An 18,173-nucleotide genomic window follows, 5' to 3' on the forward strand; every position below is an offset into this window, starting at 1 on the left:
GCACTGGTTATAGGAATGGCATTCCAGACACTGTGCGATCGTCACTGCCCTTTAGTATCCATTACACTCTTTATTTTTCACTCTGTATTGAGCTCTTCCAAAGCCATGTTAAAAAGTACCTCACACAACATAGCAAGCAGATCCTGAAAAGCTAACGTTAAGAAGGAAAAATTTAGCAGACTGTCACATGATTGGATGCTGCTTTGTTCTGGAAGATGTGCACTGAAGAGCATCTGTGGCTATTTGAATATACTGCTTACACCTGCCATCCCATGAGGACATCTTTGGTTCCCTGTTTGTGTTTTTTAATCCTCTAAATTCATGAGGCTCCATCCAACCAGATGCCCAAGTGGAGAAAGGTAGAAGGAGAGAAAGCACAAAGCCTTTTTTGTTTTGGTGTATTTGTGTATACTATGTTGTGTAGAGATCAGGACAAAGAAGTCTTGGCAAAGTTTGACAGTAAACTTTATTGAATGAACAACCATGCTGACTGAACACGTCCACGATCACATCACAAACCCGGAATATCTCAGTCAGGGCCATCGTCATAGCTCGAGGTTTGAAGCGAGGTGAAATTCAGTTCATGAGCTGTGTGTATATATATATAATTTTTTTTTTCCAACAATGCGACCTCTACTTCCAAAGTCACTTCTTGATATACGAGTGGAATGAAACGTAACAGAATATGGATGAGCTCAAAATGTCTGACTTCCTTCTTTTCTATCAGCGTCCCTGCTGCAGAGGCAGTTAAGCCCATCGTCGCGGTGATGAACACTTCTTGTCTGTGACCTTTAGACTGGTATTTGACAACCATGTACTGTGTCTAGTTATTAGCTCAGCGAGCTCACATCATCTAGAAGTCATTCAAATTCAAACACAGACAGTACTTATTACCTTGTTGAGATGTCAGTCGCTGTTGTGTGCGTGTGTGTGTGCATGCGTGTGTATTTTTGCAAGTTTTGAAGTGTCCTTTAAAAACCTTTCTCCTTCATCTCTACTTTGTTTTTTTCATTTTCATTTTTATTTATATCTTTTAGGTGTAAATCTATCCATCGCTCCTGATAACGTGAAACAGTGTGACATTATAGAGGACCTGGTGACCGTTGTTCCAGGTGTACAGTGCTCTCTCTCTGGGGTTGTAGTCCATCATGCTGATGTGGGAGTACTGGTTGTGGAAGGGGATGTCGGTGTATTCGTACGTGGAGGTGTTGGTGTGGTAGGCAAAGTGGACCTTTGCTCCGGCCAGATGGGAGTTGGTGACGTACAGGGTGCCGCAAATCATGAAAGCCTCCCCAGCACTCCGCTTAGGAAACCCCGTGTCCCAGCTGTGGAGGACTTCAAGCGAATGAGGGTCGAGGCGACTCACCTGGAGGCAGAGAGGACAGGGTTGGCAATGATGCCGTCTCACACGGTTGTGAATAAGCTGAGGTAAATCTGTAGCTGCAGAAATGGTGAAATTTGTTGAAAGCAGCGTGTTTGTCGTAGATTGTACATGAGAGAGGACTTTTATTTTTTGTTTTCTAAAGGGCCTCACAGTATCACAGACCGTCTGCATAAAAGATGGATGCAAACTGTGGGCTTGAAAAGAGAAGCCAAGGAGCCATAAACCGGTCTTCTATCTGATGGAGGTGGATGAGAGAATGACCCTACATTTCAACTGATTCAGAAAACACTCAATCACTAGTTTCTGTCTTCACTGAAAACAGCACAATGTTCATTGGTGCATTATAAAGTAGATGATGGCGAGGATATGATTTAGGGCACAGCTAATTACTAACTGTCTCCCCAAAACACAACTGTTGTGTCTTGTGAAGGGTGTTTTTTGTGAGCGTGTGGCTTTTTTGTCCATCTCTGTCGTTTGTTTTCATTGTATTTGCATTTCATTGTATTTGTATTTGCTTTATTCAAATTCCACTGCATATCGTGTGCTTTTGCTGGATGTTTCTATTTGCTGGTGTTTTCTTAAGATCCAGTACCATACATAAGATCCTGGCTGTCACATGAATTTGATGTACAGCACAGCAGCTTCTTCTCTCTGTTTCAGTGTGCTAGTCATAACACTTAAATCAGTCAAAATTTGCTGTGTGGCAATGTGTCTCATGTGTCTCTGTGAAGGAAAGTTAGAGAAAACGGAGACAGACCATAATGTTTCCAGCGTTTGGGATGGAGGTGTAGACAGCCCAGAGTCCTGTCTCATCTGCCATGAGGTCGATGTCAGAGGATCCTCCCCAGCTGTAGGGGAAGGTGTTGTTGTATCCTGCACCGCTTAGGCTACGCTGGAGTAACACACTGCGAGAGCGGAAATGGTACTGAACCTAGAAAGACACACACACACGCATATGCACGTACATACACGTACAGCATCTCATTTTACTCGACCGTCAATCATCAGCATCAGCTGTTACTGATCGTGACCCAGTCTCGTACCAGGATGTTGCTCTGGTGCTTGTTGTAATAGAGAGACCCGTTGTAGACCACGTGGCCGGTTCCCGCCCAGGGGTGGGGTAAGAGATGCTGCACGAAGTTTTGGCCTTTTGTGAAGTCCCCCATGGTCCTGTACTCTAGCACACGTCTGCCCTTATAGTAGCCATCCATCGACCACACCTGTTGGAGAGAAGGGAAAGGAGCGCAGATGGCTCATCTATAGCCAGCTCGTAAAATGAACTCCTGCTGAGCAATAAATTCTGTTACGCTTTGAGAGTGATCCATCATGCCCCCCCCCTCCTGCTGTCCAAAAAACTGATTAGATCACGACATAATGTACTCAGACTGTCGCAGTTGGATGCTGCAAACCTTGAGTTGGTCAAATAAAATAAAAGCAAAGGCAACAGTTTGGTATCACCCAGACCTTCAGGTGGGGAAGATAACAAACGCAGGTTCAGCAGGCCTGCCAAAGCTCTGGATTTGTCAGCATGCTGAAGTTGTGCGCGTGAGGCCGCAGCAAGAGAGATGCTCAATATACAAAAGGTTATAGGGCTTTTCTTCAGCTGCTTTTCCTGCATCACAAATAGCAAAAAGTGTATGCAAGTCGGTGTTCGGCGAAGGTTGCTCACCAGAAATAACAAAACTGCTTTTTGTCTGCCTCCATCTAGGGAACGCCTGCTCCCCCCTATCATATTCCTATTTCAGGACTAGACAGTGGAAGCAGTTTTGGCTATGCATTTCCACAGTTTATAACATTCCCGGAGATAATTAGCAGCAATAAATTCTGATCTATCCCAGGTATGGATGTTTGATGTCCACCTTTTTCCCACCTCCTCAATCAAGCTGACCTGAATTTAAATCACCGCCCGATGAGAAGTAAAAACCCAATAATCTTAGTGTAATGAGAAGAGCTGTAAATATAGGACAGTGGAAGAAGTTGTGGGGAGGGAGCAGAAGATGAAAAAGATCAGTGGTGAAACAAACGACCAGAGAAGAAATGGGATGGGTGGAAAATTGCGCGTCGGCAGCGTGGAGGATTAATTACCCGGGGAGGGGACGAGAGGTGAAGCAGATGAAAGAAAAGAGCAGAGAGCACTGGGAAGAGAGAGCATTGTTGGTGAAAAAGATGCTCGTTATCCCCCCCCCCGCAAAGACTGAAAAGTACTGAGGCCAGATAAAAAAAAAGGGGGGTGGGGAGGGGGCAGATGAAAAGGAACCTTTTTGTTAAGGGGAAAAAACCCTCTCCTGCAGTAGAACAGCAATTTTTTAAATTACAGTTCATTTGTAGCAGCAATATTTAAAATTCACATTGAATTAGAGACTTTCAGACAAAGGTAACTGATTGCGGTTATTTTGAGGGCCTTCAATAACAGAGTTTAATTGAGACTCGGCTAGTGGTTTGAAAAGACAATGAAGCAGACTGATTGGCCTTTCCCGCTCCTTCCAGTGCGCTCTCTTCTCTCCTCCAAACACTGATGAAGCTTTCTCAGTTTTAATTCGCTTTTAAATAGGTTTCAAAGGAAGACGAGTCCCTTTGTTTATTGGCAGCTGTAATCTTCTCGTGTCTGAATGCACCATTTACCGTAATTGTCGGGCTATAAGCCGCTACTTTTTGCACAAGCTTTGAACCCTGCGGCTTTTAGTCAGGTGCGGCTTTTCTATGGATTGTCCATGAGCGGATTTGTTTTGTTTGTTCCGCTGTTGTACGGCACTACGTTGCCTGGCGGAAGGATCGGAGTTCAAGAGTGGTATGTTAGTCACATGTCCATCCGCCAGGCAACGTAGTGCCGTACGAAGTAGCGCGAAAAACAAACTTCAAAGTAGCACTACGCGTTCAGCTGGAGGCGTGGATGATGAGCGGCGATAAACTTGCAAAAAGCAAGTTATGCCCAACTCCACCACTGGATTCTGACAGCGTGGAAAAGTGTGAAAACATCCACGATCACCAACGGATTTCGAAGGGCTGGACTGCTGCCTGATGGAGAGGAGGCTCTTCAGAGGGTGTTCGACTCTGACACTGACAATGAGGATTTCTTTGGTTTTGAAAGTGACAACGAAAGAAAGGAGCTGAGAGTGGATGATGAAGCCACCCTGAGCCTGTTCGTTTCCGACACTGGAGAAGAGGACTTTGGTGGTTTTAGTGCGCAGGAAGAAGAGAAAGATGGTGGTGAATGACTGACTTTTCTTCTTGTTAAAGCCGTGTCACTGCACCTGAGCCTAAAAGGTAGTCCGAATCTATTTTTCTGGTGTGCTGTAGGTTATTGTTATGTACTACATTTGTTACTCATTTATGAAGCACAGTACATGTTTTGTACTTGTAATTACCGCTACTTGTACATATACCCTAAAAGGTTATGCAAATATGTACCCATAACTTGTTTTTCAAAATATTAATAAAAGTGGTGTGTCTCCAAACAGCCATCTCTTTCCTGACAATTCGATTTGTGCATATTCTCTTACATATGATAAGTCAACATTGAAACACCTGCGGCTTTTAGTCAGGTGCGGCTAATGTATGTACAAAACAGGATTTTCCCCTGATTTTAGCTTGTGCGGCTAATATTCAGGTGCGCTCTGTAGTCCGGGAAATACGGTACTTTAAATAAACAAGCTCCAGATACTGATTATATAGCAAACGGTGCGCACGGAAAGTGACTTGGGATTTTGTTTTCTTCTTCTGCTTCTAGAGCTTACGTCTAAGTTTTACAAATTAGTGAGCTATTTTCTTTCTGCTCCCCTCCCGGCTGGCCTACTCACATACGCCCTTAAAGGATCAGTTGTATCCTATTACAGTATCCACATGCTATGAAGTGATCCCTCCCCATTGTGACTACACTAAGGGGAAAGAATATCCACAGGTCCTGCAAATATTCATTCGGGAGCACGTCTGACATTTCAAGTGGGTCTCTTCATACTGGCAGTCACATGTTGGTTTACATTAGTGGGTTGGACTGCATTTACAGGGCATTTTTAGCATGTAACTGATGTACTGATACACTATTGCCAGTAAAGGCACCGATCTCAGCATCAGGTGCAATTTAGGGATCAGCATCTCTCACAAGGATACTCAAACATGAGGAGCCAGAGGCCGAATAAACACTGCTGTGATCAGTGGACTGATCCTACTCTGAAACTACTGCCAGTTAGCTTAGCTTAGCGGTTTGTAGCTTCATATAGAGTAGGCTCTTGTATTTATATTTTCTTAAGAGGGAAACATACAGTACTGTGCAAAAGTCACTCTCTTTTTAAAAATATTTTTCTAGAGAAATGGGAAATAGATACAGGGATTTATTGAATCACCTGAAAATATACATGGAAATATATATTTTCCATGTAAATTTGCTAGAGCCACTGCCTGAACTTTCATAGACAAAGTCTCTTCTTTAAGTAGTCTTAAAATATTTCTCCAGGCTTGTTAAAGGACATTCAAAGCTCTTTGGTTTTTTGCTGCCTTTTGTTTTGTTCTGTATCAAGATGATCCCACACTGCTTCAATAATGTTGAGGTCTGAGCTCTGGGGAGGCCAATCCATGACTGATAGTGTTATTGCATGATTTGGCATACCTCAACCTTTTCTCCTGTTCCTTTCTTTAAAAACGGCTTCTTGATACTAAACCTTTCACTGAGACCATTTCTGATGAGGCTTCAGTGAACAGTAGATGGATCAACTGAAGCCCCAGATGCATCTCTCAGGTCCTGTGTCAGGTCACTGCTGGATTATTTCCTGTTTCTTAAGGATGTGAGTTCATCTCAATGGTTTTTAAGCCTGCTGATTATTCATTTGTTGCCTGTTATGTTTGGACAGAACTTCACCCCTTGGGTGAAAAAGCATCCAGTGTCCAAAGGCAACCTTTGAAAGACCTTCAGAAAACCTGGAGAACTATTGCTCAAGACCACTTTAAAAAATTACAAGAATGTTTGGCTCCTTGGAGGGAAAATACAAGGAAACGAGGGGTGGCTTGAGACTTTAGCACAGTACTGGAAATACCAATACATTAGTTACACTACTAATACTGATGCATTACTTAAAGTACTTACGCTATTTAAGTGAAAGGTCATTGATGCATTGTATTTATAGGACAACTAGACACAGGTAATTTGCAGAACTTGCCCATTGTTAGGCTCTTTACATCTTACCCTAACAACAATGAGCATATTTGCCAAAATGTCAGACTACTGCTTCACATTCAGCCCTAACTGTCTGACAAAAACGCAGCTCCTATTTAACCTGATCAACCCTGACAAATCAAAGGCCTGCAAGCAGAGGGCTACAGTAAATACCAGAGGGCTGTGAACCTGGCTCATCTTTAACCATATCTCAGTGTAATGTCATGTTAAGCACGCTTGAGCTTTGATGCAAACATAGTATTATATTCTAACCCTGTAATTTAATTCTGGCTTTAACAGGGAGGCAATGAAGAGAAGATAATCCAGGAGAAATGTGATCTCCTACTCTTGTTCCCTGTTAGCTCTCCTGCCGCTGCATTTTCGATCACCAGGAGGCTTTTCGGGGAGCTTTAAAGATAACTGTATAGCATAGAAATACAAAAACGAAGCCTAGAAGTAACAAATGCATTGAATTTCACCATCGCTTACAGAGCATCTTCCTAAAAACCCTCACCAAAAGAGGATCTACTGCAGCATTCACAGTGTAGTTTTCAGCAGGGTGAACCAGATCAACAACTACAATTCGAAGCTAATCGAAGAATTAACCCTGATTTAACCCACTGCAACTGGGGAATTATGCACTAAAATGCTTGACCTTTTCTTTTTCGCTTCTTCTTCTTCTGCTTTCTTTGGTTTCACATTTTTCACCTTCACCATCAGACGGCTCCCCTATTAGTCTCCCTCTACAGTTGCTCTTTTGATCAGCCTTCACTGCCTCTTCTTCTTCTTCTCTTTGTCTCGTCCCCTCCTTCTGTTCGCCCCTTGTTTCACTTCTTCTTTCCCTGCCTAACACCTCTTCAGCAACCGTCCTCATGCCCCCCTCCCACCCCCAGCCCCCTCCATTTGCTATGTCTCTCTCGCCCTTTCGCTCGTTCTCACACTATCAGCTGAGGCATCTTGACAGATCAGGGGATATCCACACCTCAGCAGCTGTTCTCAAATACAGCGACAGGTGTGTCCATGCGTGCGTGCGCGCACGTGTGAGTGTGTGCCGCGTGCATATGCACACACACATACACATGCACATTTGTGCACTGATGAGCTAATGAAGAATTCATAAATGCCAAAGTGGCACCCTGTAGTCATGGATACCAAAGGATGTATGAGAATGACTTTACTCATTTTGACTCACAGTGTGTGTGTGTGTCTTTTTGTTAAAGAGAACAAACTTTTACAAACAAACTAATTTGGTCTGTGATGTTTGTGATGATTCAATATGTGCACTACTACAAACAAAGCCTGAGAAAATATTATCAACATCATTGTTTGGAATTTTTTGTCTGTTTTTGATGAGATGAGAATAAAAAGACGCCGTTTTGGGGGGAAATCGATTCAATAAGATGATTGTCCGTTAGTTGGCTGGTCTAATCATGAAGAATAACAGCTTTAACAACAAGAACACAATGGCTGTCAAAGTCACATCATCTTCTCCGCTACACCCACACCACTCTTTTGTGCCTCGCTTAGGTTTGATTCTTTTTCTCAGAACACAGCAGATGAAATTAATGCCAAAACTGCTGTGTGCTTGGAAAAACGTTTGGAAGGAAAGTAAAGAAAACAGAATTTGCATCATTAGGGTGTTGAATTTGCATTTAAGAATATTAATAAATCACAAATTTGTCAGAGCGTGATTTTTCCTCCTCTGGAGCTTTGTGTTTCACACCTTGTTTTCACTCCCTGATTAGTTTCATTTTCACTCCTTCATAATTTTGCAGTTAGTTTTAGAAGCCAAAAACTACAGAACCTGGTCACATTTACTAAAATTAAGTGGATAAAATTGTTTCTTAAAGAGTAACCAGACAACTTAACAACACACAATATCTTGTTTGTAACTTTTGTTTAACCGAAGGTCTTTTTTATTACTACTTTAAAATCCAGGTTATTGCACAGAGCTTTTTTTTTTCCTTTTTATAAATAGCTACAAAGTTAACTTTTAACTCTGAGGGGGCCTCACCCACCGCTGTCTATCCAGGGCCTTGAAGTGGAGAGGGTGAGCAGCTGTAGGTACCTGGGCGTCTACATCTCTGAGGACCTCACCTGGTCACTGAACACCACACAGCTGGTCAAGAAGGCTCAGCAGCGGCTGTATTTCCTGAGGAGGCTGAGGAAATTTGGTATGCCGGCCAAGATCCTCAGCAGGTTCTACAGCTGCATTGTGGAGAGCACCCTGACCAGCCGCATCACTGCATGGTACGGCAGCACTACTGCTATGGACCGCAAACCCCTGCAGAGAGTGATAACAACCGCGGAGAAGATCACTAGGACCCCGCTGCCCTCTCTGCAGAGCATCTACCATCGCAGAGTCCAGAGGAGAGCTGCCTCCATCCTCAAAGACCCCTCACACCCCAACACGGACTGTTCACACTTCTGCCCTCGAGATGAAGGTTTAGAAGTGTGAAATCCAGAACATCCAGACTCACTAACTTCTTCTTCCCCACTGCCATCAGACTCACTGACACATTTTGAACAGTAATAATATTTTTTTGACCGTCTGGTCATCTTACATATTAAGCTATTGCTCTTTTGCACACATCTGTTTCAAATCTCCATATTTTGTCTCCTTTTCTGTCTTCAGCTATTTATTTATATATTAATCTGTGGGTGGTCAGCAAAGAAAAAATTCCATTGCACAAAGAAATGCCTTTTCTCTTGTGACACATGACAATAAACACTTTGAATCTTGAATTTTTAATCTTTTAACTTTCAATTACCGCAACACAAAAAGAGAGAAGATTAGATCGAGTGGCAGACGAATGGAAACAAGGAAATGGCAGCTGTTCTACTGGCAGATTAATGGCTTCCTTATAAATTACAGTCAGTTATTATGCTAATGTTATTTATCATTACAAGTAAACTAGATTCAGTCACAGCCCATTACGTATTATTATTCTGTTTCATGTGAGAAATGTTTGCCCAAATCAGTATGCTATGTTTACATATTAACCCACTTCCCACTTTATTTGGCACTGCTGTTCAGCTGTTCAGCTTGTTAATTAATCAGCCAATCACATGGCATTCCTTAAGGAATGTCAAAATGGTCAAGACGACCTGCTGAAGTTCAAAGCGAGCTTTAAAATGGACAACAAAGGTGATTTAAGTGGACTGAATGTGGCAAGGCTGGTTTGAATATTTCAAAAGCCGATGAATCGGCTGGGATTTTCACATGTTGGAGGTAGAGTCAGAATTTGTAGTAAACAGCATGAAAGCAGAGAAGGCATGCTTCTAAAGCTGCTTAACATGCACCCATATGTAAAAAGCATCAGTTGGCGTGTCATATAATCAAACTCAGAGGACACTCTGAGGTGCCAGAGACTTCTACAGTACATCAGTATTTGCTGTAGTGGAAATGAGAACAGGCTGAACTTACTCAACAGTTTGAAAGCTCCACTTTTTTGTTCACAACATGGGAGCAAATACTGAAGCTTTTTTGTGCCTGTGAACCAAGTGTGCAATTTTAATCCAAGTGAGTCATCTTGACTCTGGTTTTTAGTTCTCTTTAATGCATCCAAAGGGTGCATATGCAGCGTCACTCAGTAAAATGTATTCACCGTTTTATAGCTGCGCCCTTTCCAGCTGTGTACGGAGCAACTGTTTTGTTTTGTTGTGCCAGTGCAGGAGTGGTTGTAAAATTTTAAATGCATTTTTTAGAGCCTGGCAGACACATGCAGAAATAATTACTTCTGTAAAAGGAAACAGCCCTGCAATAGTCTTGTGAGGGAGGAAATGTAAAGGACTTAATGATAAACATTACTGTCTTTGTTCTACAGGGCTCCATAAGGCTGAGAGGGGGGAATAAGATAAAAGTGATTGAAGCACTTTACAGCATATAATAGCTTTGCTGGCTTATTTAAAAACAATACAAATACAGAAAAAAAACCCCAGTGCATTTATAAAAGTGCACTTCTTGTGCTTTCTCCACGCTCCGATTCAGGAACATCACCTACTGTGCAGCATGAAAAGACCAGAAAAAGCTTCCAATTGTTGGGACAAAGGTGCAAATAGACAGAGAGACTGAGAAAGAGCCGCCACCCATAACTACACCAGTCACACCTGGAACTGGAAAACAGAAAGCAATAAATGGGATACTGCTGCTGTGTATAGCGCCTTCTCATCACCAGGGAGACATTCTAATAGAGAACAGGCAAGGGTCACCATGGCGATATAAATCACACCTGGCAACTGGGAGACAGTCGCCTTGACAACTAGCTTAATATGCACTCCCTGAACAGAATGTGTGTGTGTGTGTGTGTGTGTGTGTGTGTGTGTGTGTGTGTGTGTGTGTGGAGACAGAGTGCACACAGGAGTCATGTTAGAAATGAGGCTGAAAGAAACTGAAAAATACATCAGCGAAAATATAGAAGCGGGCAACTTTATGACCACTTTCACCTGCCGTACTTGTCATGTGCCCACAAGAGCACACAGTCTTATTTTGATGATTACATCAGTTCCCTTTACTCCATCTAAATCCAAACTTACAGTACATCTAAGCTCACACATGACTTCACACTAAAAATTAATTTCTTATGGGTGCATGTGTATTGAAACTTTAATATGACATTCATGTATCCCCTCACAACACGAATACTAACAAGTACATACACATATATTTGCATGGCTATCTTTGTGGGGACCCTTATGAATGGAACACCTAGCAGAGAAAATTTTTGATTTAAAAAAAAAAACTGACCTGCTAAGAACTTAACCTAACATGATTTAACATCTAAATATATCTCCAGAACATTAGCGGGTGACCCGATGCCGCTGCGACAGCTGCATCGAGCGGATCATGTGTGAGTTGGAGCAAATAAACACCAAAATGCAGGTGGTGTGAAAATGTCTCCTTTTTTGAGGTGCAGTAATTTAAGTTAAATCAATGAAGCTCGTAAATTGTTCAGCGGGGCAGTGAAAAGAAGAAACTGCAAATAGTTACATTTGGGAAATACTAGCCACTATGCTTGCATTGGCAATATGAAGGAGGCGAGATAGAGCCAGAGACTATTACATAAATAAACAAGAAGCACTCCAAGAGCACAAACCTCCATCAAGGCAGCTCGTTCTCTGGGCTGTATTTGCTCTTAAAGAAATAGTATTTTATTTTGTATATATTCATTATAAAAACAAAATGTGTGGGAGTAGGCGATGGATAACGAGTGTTGATTTGTCAATAACTTGAGCCTATTATATAATATGATACTACACCATATTTCTAACTAGCAGCTTGTCTCTTTCACTTGATAATACTTTTGTTAGAGATATAACACATCTCAGATCTACCAACTGGCATGATATTTGGATGCAAACTATATGACAGAAGAAACCCCAAATAGCCGTATCATTTCCTAACTGTTGCCAATACAAACAAAAGCAAAAGCATTTTACACACAATTTAAAAATAAAAAAAACAATTTTGTGAAAGTTTGACCGTTTGACCTTAAAAAAGAGGTCAGAGGTCCAAAGTAACATGATATCTAGAATCCAGATATATCATTCCCTATATGTCTATATGCTGTCAATACAAACAACAGCAGTAAGGAATATAGTTTTAATAAACACAGCTCTATATAGCATTATTATCACTTTGACCTTCAGATCAATCTTTTGACCTTGAAGAAGAGGTCAGAGGTCAAATTTGAGATGATATTTTATAATGTATATGTTGACAATACATGCTACACTTTGTTTCTAAGTTTCTAAGAATCATAGTTTCTACAGTATTGAGCTTTTTGTCAGTTTTTGACCAATAAATCATTAAGTTGACCTTGCCGACCTTGGTGGATGTAAGTATGTGTGACCTCACTCTGCATTCCTGCAAAGTTTTATGAGAATTCATTCAAAACTTTTCGAGCTATCATGTTTACAGAAAGAACGGCTCAACACGCACACGCACAGGAGAAGGTAACCAGTCACCAGTCTGAACCTCAGCCAGGAAATTGATTGGTGCATTTCCAACTAAAGAAGAAAGCAGAGGAAGTTTGTACTACCAGAAAAGGTGCTTATATAAACCAGGAAACTATTAGCCAGTCATGTTGCCCACATGTGACAGCAGAGTTTCACTGGTCTTAGTTTGTTCAGCTGCTCTGGTGGGCCGTCAAAGACATCACTCTGGATTGAGTAATAATGACTCTGTAACATCATGAAATTTGCAGAGATTTAAATACCCAGCAGCAAACAAACAAACATTCCTCCAGCTACAACCATAAATAAATAAATGTAATTAATTAAATAATCTCAGAAATAGTGATAAACACTCAATACAAACAGGATACAACAAGATAAATGACAGAAAGAAGTGAAATGCATGAGATAGAGATGATAATTTAAGGGTTGAGGGCAGTCTGCATGGTGGTCAGAGCAAAACCAAGTTATCAGACTTTTTAAAGCTGCACTTTTTATGTTTCAGTGAAATTAAAGCAACATCTCTGTCCACTTACATGTAAGTACGGGGTTCTGTAAGAGTTACAAATAATTACAAATATATGGCTACTGAGTGGCGAGACTTGCTTCTAGAAGGACTTTCCCCGAGCCAGACCACCAAATGCCTCAATCCCAACCTAAACCTTGTTCTAACCCCGACTGTAAACCTTTTTTTTTTTTAAATATATAAATGGAACAAACTGAAGAAGAAGAAAAAACAGAAAAAAGACAAATCACACTGTACACCTACCCTGCTGTCAGAGCTGGGAATCATGGCATCAGTCATCCAAGAGCCAAAGCGGGATCCCGAGGCCCTCACAGTGATGGGGTTGCTAACGGCAGTCAGACGACCACATCCTGTTAACAAATGATAAACGGACCATGTAAACGCTGAGGCGGAGATCCTCCATCCTAGATCTGTTGTTTATGCATAGAGCAGCCACATGGAGAAGATAATGCAGATGGAGCACCAGTTTGTGCTCATGTTATCCGGATTGGTCTGAGTAATGCTCGTCGTCAAGGTGACTTGGCCAGCTGGTTTATGAGCAGCCATCACCTGCCACCAGTCTTAACTCACTTCAGCAATGCTTCATAAAAACTGGAAAATGTGTTGACGCCACAGGCGTGAGCTGTGAAAAAGCAGCTTCTATTTCTCGAAAAGATAACACAGAGGAATACATTTGGGAGTTTTAGTCATTTAGATAATAACTTTAAGACATTTTGTTTTTCAGGTAAATGAAACTGCCCACTCACAGTGATACCGCATTTACATTATTCCAACTATAAAACACCGTTTTTAGGTTTGAAAAGTGTAGTTGGTTATTTCACTGAGAGTTTTAATAGAGCCTTTTCAGCCACCTGAATTAACATCAGTTATAATGGCTCTCAACAGAGACAGCTATTTAGATCAAACCCAATGTCAAAATGCATTTCTACATCAACATCCACTTGTATGCTTTCCACAAACAGGCTTATTGTGTCCCGGCTTTTCAATTTTCCTCAAAATGGGCCTAAATAGGTGCACTTCTGTTTCTGTCCCCATGTTAGACTTTGTTGTTAGAGCACTCTCTGCTGCTCTTAAAGCAATACTTTGACATTTTGTGGAAAATATTTATTCACTGCCCGTTGGAGTGTTAGATGAGAAAATCAATACCACTCTTATGTCTGTCCAGTAAAAATGAAGCGACTGCCAGCAGCCTAGCTTAGCACAAAGAGGAAACTGGGAATGTCCATCTGTTTCCCCATAGCTGTCTCCGCATGTTACTACCCGATGGCTATCCGTCTTTTTTTCTTTTTACTGAAGAAACACCCTCAACTCTTACCAAGTAAATAAAATAAGAATCCTTCCTAAAAATCTCTTTAATCCTAAACCATAGTCGTACTTCACTACAGCTATTCCATGTGCTCCTCTGCAAAAGCTGCACATATTCCAACCCGATATCATGACAAAGCTTGCAACAGACACATCGAGCTTTGCCTCTCTAAAACGTGAATTGTACATGCATGCAGAAGTTGCAGTAACAGCAGAGGAAAATATTTTATTTCAAGCCAACATAAAAATTATCACGGGAAAGTGCTTAAACAGACTTTATTAACACCTTTGCATGTATATACACATTAGCCGCCTAGCTTAATCTGTTCTGCCAATTAAGGACCCTGGAATGTACTTAATACATTTGTTGCTCACTACTGACTTCGTGGCTTAAATATCATCTCCCCCTGTTGGTAATGCAACTTCTGCACGCAGTGAAGTCGATTTCATGTTTTGGAGAGACAAATTGTGGAATGGACACAGTGGACCGGCATGTCTATTATACGTTTTGCGACGATACTGGGTTGTATGTCCACTTTGTACTCCTCTGCTTCCCTTTGTTCCTTTGCCAGTTGGTCCTGTTTGCTTCTAAGTCAGCTAGGCCAACTTCTTAATTTGTATTCCCAATGTCATCTTTTTCAAGCTCAGATTTTCCTTATGTATGTATGCATCTTTCCCTAAATATCCTGTTTAGTGAAGTCTTGACCCACTATTGAGCATCATCGCATGAGCCAAGGTGTTAAAAATGACATCACCAGGGGCTTTGGGTGAAACCACTGTGAGACCTTGACCCACCCTATCATGTGAACTACTGAGGTCACCGGATGCAAAGAAACCCTGCTAGAAGTTAAATTCCTCAGAGTCGCTTCATTTTGGTTTTAGAACTGAGGAAGTCTCTTGGATGAGAGGTGAAACATTTTCAACAAATATAAAGAAGTCCAGTCGCTTTCACAGTCGACTGAGAACCTACACAGATTCATTTAGTGTAAGTGAACTAGTTGGGTATATCCTAGTTTGGTAGGCCTGACTTTGCAAATTGTGTACCAACTTGATGAAACTTGGTCCTATTTTCTGTTACACTCCTTCCTCACTCCCTGTGGTAAATTTGCATGTTTTTAAACTTCACTCCCCTCCTTTATTCTTCCTGAACGTTCTTCTTCTCAGTTTGTTATAGAACTATTTTTGCAGACTGATGAATCGTTGTATAAATAAATCTTTGAGTGTGTAAACCTGCGGAGTGCTCCTTTGCGTGCTTCCACCCCCCGCGCGCTCACGTTCTTCGCTTTCATGTTCAAATTGCAAACGCGTGAGTTACTTTCAAAAGCAGCACAAGTCATATTTTGTTATTGCTTTCTTTCCAGCACGTACCCAGTTTATTCATGCAGCTGTGCAGCCTGGTCTCCAGCAACAGGACCCTCTGCTGAAGCTCCTCGTAGTCGTATGCTCCAATCTCTTCCTGGATGGCTGTCAGGACGATCGACAGGTTAAGCAGCTCCATCCGCAAGGTGGCCAGCGTCTGTAGATCCAGTCTGTACTGCTCCACCACTGACAACAGGGGCCGTAGCTGAGACATCTGACCCTTTAACTCCTGCGAATGAGTTAAAGAAAGTGAGAGAGGCCATTTGCAGTCATTATTTTTCTCTTTCAGTTGCTGTAGTTCGGCGTAGTGCCACCCTTTGAGGCACACTTGAGGCAGTTTATGTGTCCGGACTGGTCAGGGTGCCCCGTAAGGGTGACCTCATCCCAGCATGTGTAACAGGGTTGGTGGTTTGTTTCTCATTCGGCTGATTACTCTCCTTGTCATCCTTAATCTCCCGTTGTGCTGCCTTCCACCTGTGAATGTTTCAAATGAATCTGTTCACCTGTCCCTTTTGTTCACTCGTCGATGCTAAAAACTGAGCACATGTTTGAGACAATCCTTGTGTCACAAGGCAGCCCCCCCGGTCTACCTGTTGCTGATAAACTTGTTGGTAGGAGACAAATGAAATGAACTGAGACACATAAAGCTCTCATTTCCTTTGGGTTTGGTTCAGAAGAATATTTACTTTGCGTCCTTAATTCTTTCTGTGCATTTGGCAGCTGAGATGCTGCACATCATATTTCATTTCTGCCTCTGTCGCCGCATCTCTTTGCTCACCCCGAGGAACAGACGTGAGCGAGGGAAGCGGAGAATCACGTTAACCGAATGGAAAGCGCCCCCAGAACATGCTAGAGGGACTGCGCAATCCATCTGGCCTGAGAACGCTTCACAGTCCCACAGGAGGTGATGGAAGATGTGCTGGAAGAGAGTACGTCTGGGCAAGTCTTTTCTGGCAACGTGACCCAAATAAGCAGCATAAAATGGATGGAGGAAAACTCTCATTTTAAAAAAATGCACTCTGGATCATATCGGGCCAGAAAGGCCCCCTTTCCCCCCTCTAATCAGCTTAAATGGAGATCAATAAAAATATGGATAGCATATGAAACAATTGTGCTTGCAGCAAGAGGGACAATAAATTTTTATTTGCTACTTTTATATCTCTACTTTTAGCCTTGATACTTAGATGTATCTTCTCTTTCAGCTTGCTGAACAAAGAGCTGGATTTGATATGGAAAAGAGAGAAGGATAAAGAGAAGTGTCAAAAGCGAAGACAAAAATGTTATCATCTTCTTATAACATCTCTGCACCCCCGCACACAAACACAACAACATATCCAGGAAACAGTCAGCAGTTGGCAGTCAGTCAAACACTTTATGTATCTAATCCCTCCCCTGCTGTCTTGAAATCACGACCTGAATACTTTTCCAACATCGCTACGACGCATTTTTCCAATTTCTACATGTCACAAGAGCACAGCGTGAAAACTCTGTAATTCCAAGCAGCTTCAGCTCACTACATCATCACCGCTCATTGATATTGGCAGTGTTCTTTGCATATAATTGCAAGTTGATTAAATATTCATTAAAACCCCAATTTTGACAAAATGCCAAAGGTGCCACGGTTTGTTAGATAGCGAACCACTTTACCTGGCTAATCCCTCCCCTGCCACGTCTCCGCCTTCATCTCGATTTCTCTAATCTCTCCCTTCCTGATTCACACTTTTATCTCTCCTCCAGTCTCTGCTTAACCTTTACTTTCCCTCTTACTTCTCCTTGCACAGTCCTCTCATGTCCTCCCTCCCACCAAGAAATATTTAGGTGCAATAAGGCTTACTTTCCTGTCTCTTTCCTCCTCTTTCCTCCACCATCTCTCTCTGTTTATGACTCCCATTTGACATCCCATTCTCCACTCCCGCCCTCCACCCTTGTTTCCTTCCTCCATGGGTTAAAAATACTGTTTAGTTATTGATAAACTTACTGAAGTTCCACATAAATATTCAGGAGTCTTTCCTCTCAGTGCAAAGGCAAATGCTTATGACTGTGAAAACCCCCAGGAGCAACAATCATATGCACACACACACACACACACACACACACACACACACACACACACACACACGCGTATGCATAAACCAACTATATAAAAACTTAAAAACAGACCCCCCCCAGCTGTTAAGATATGCTCGGCAAGAGATGAAAGGCAGAATGGATTTATGGGGAGGCGGTAATATGCCCTATTGGGGTAAGTAAGGGTTAGTGTGTGTGTGTGTGTGTGTGTACTTCTACTGCTTTTTATGAGCAGGCAAAAAAAAATCTGTGTGTACAGTCACAGTGTGGAGCTTGCGTCCCTTTTGTAGACAAAGTCCGCATGAATTAAATATTTTTAATTCTTAATTATTAATGAATTCTAATATGAAGACTTGGTTTGGGGTTATGGTGAGGATTACAGTCGGACAAGATGGTTTGTGGAGGGTTATTTCTTGTACACACTAAAAACA

General features: G+C 41.9%; 1 protein-coding gene across 2 annotated transcripts in view; it reads right to left on the bottom strand.

The window, feature by feature from the left end:
- Positions 1-373: 373 nt before the first annotated feature.
- Positions 374-18,173, bottom strand: part of LOC309708312 (noelin-2-like) — a 40,423-nt gene continuing 22,623 nt past the window's right edge. The window contains exons 5-9 of one of the 2 annotated variants that reach the window (XM_082536243.1): positions 15,685-15,904; positions 13,255-13,361; positions 2,428-2,604; positions 2,142-2,315; positions 374-1,366 (exon numbers count right to left, since the gene is read on the bottom strand). In XM_082536243.1, the coding sequence (XP_082392369.1) occupies positions 1,046-1,366; positions 2,142-2,315; positions 2,428-2,604; positions 13,255-13,361; positions 15,685-15,904 (999 nt within the window). In that variant the 3' untranslated portion in view covers positions 374-1,045. The remainder of the gene's footprint in view (positions 1,367-2,141; positions 2,316-2,427; positions 2,605-13,254; positions 13,362-15,684; positions 15,905-18,173) is intronic. The other variant, XM_082536242.1, reaches the window with a different exon arrangement.

This window comes from Aulonocara stuartgranti, assembly GCF_965226115.1.
Source record: "Aulonocara stuartgranti genome assembly, chromosome: 6".
Classification (NCBI taxonomy): domain Eukaryota; kingdom Metazoa; phylum Chordata; class Actinopteri; order Cichliformes; family Cichlidae; genus Aulonocara; species Aulonocara stuartgranti.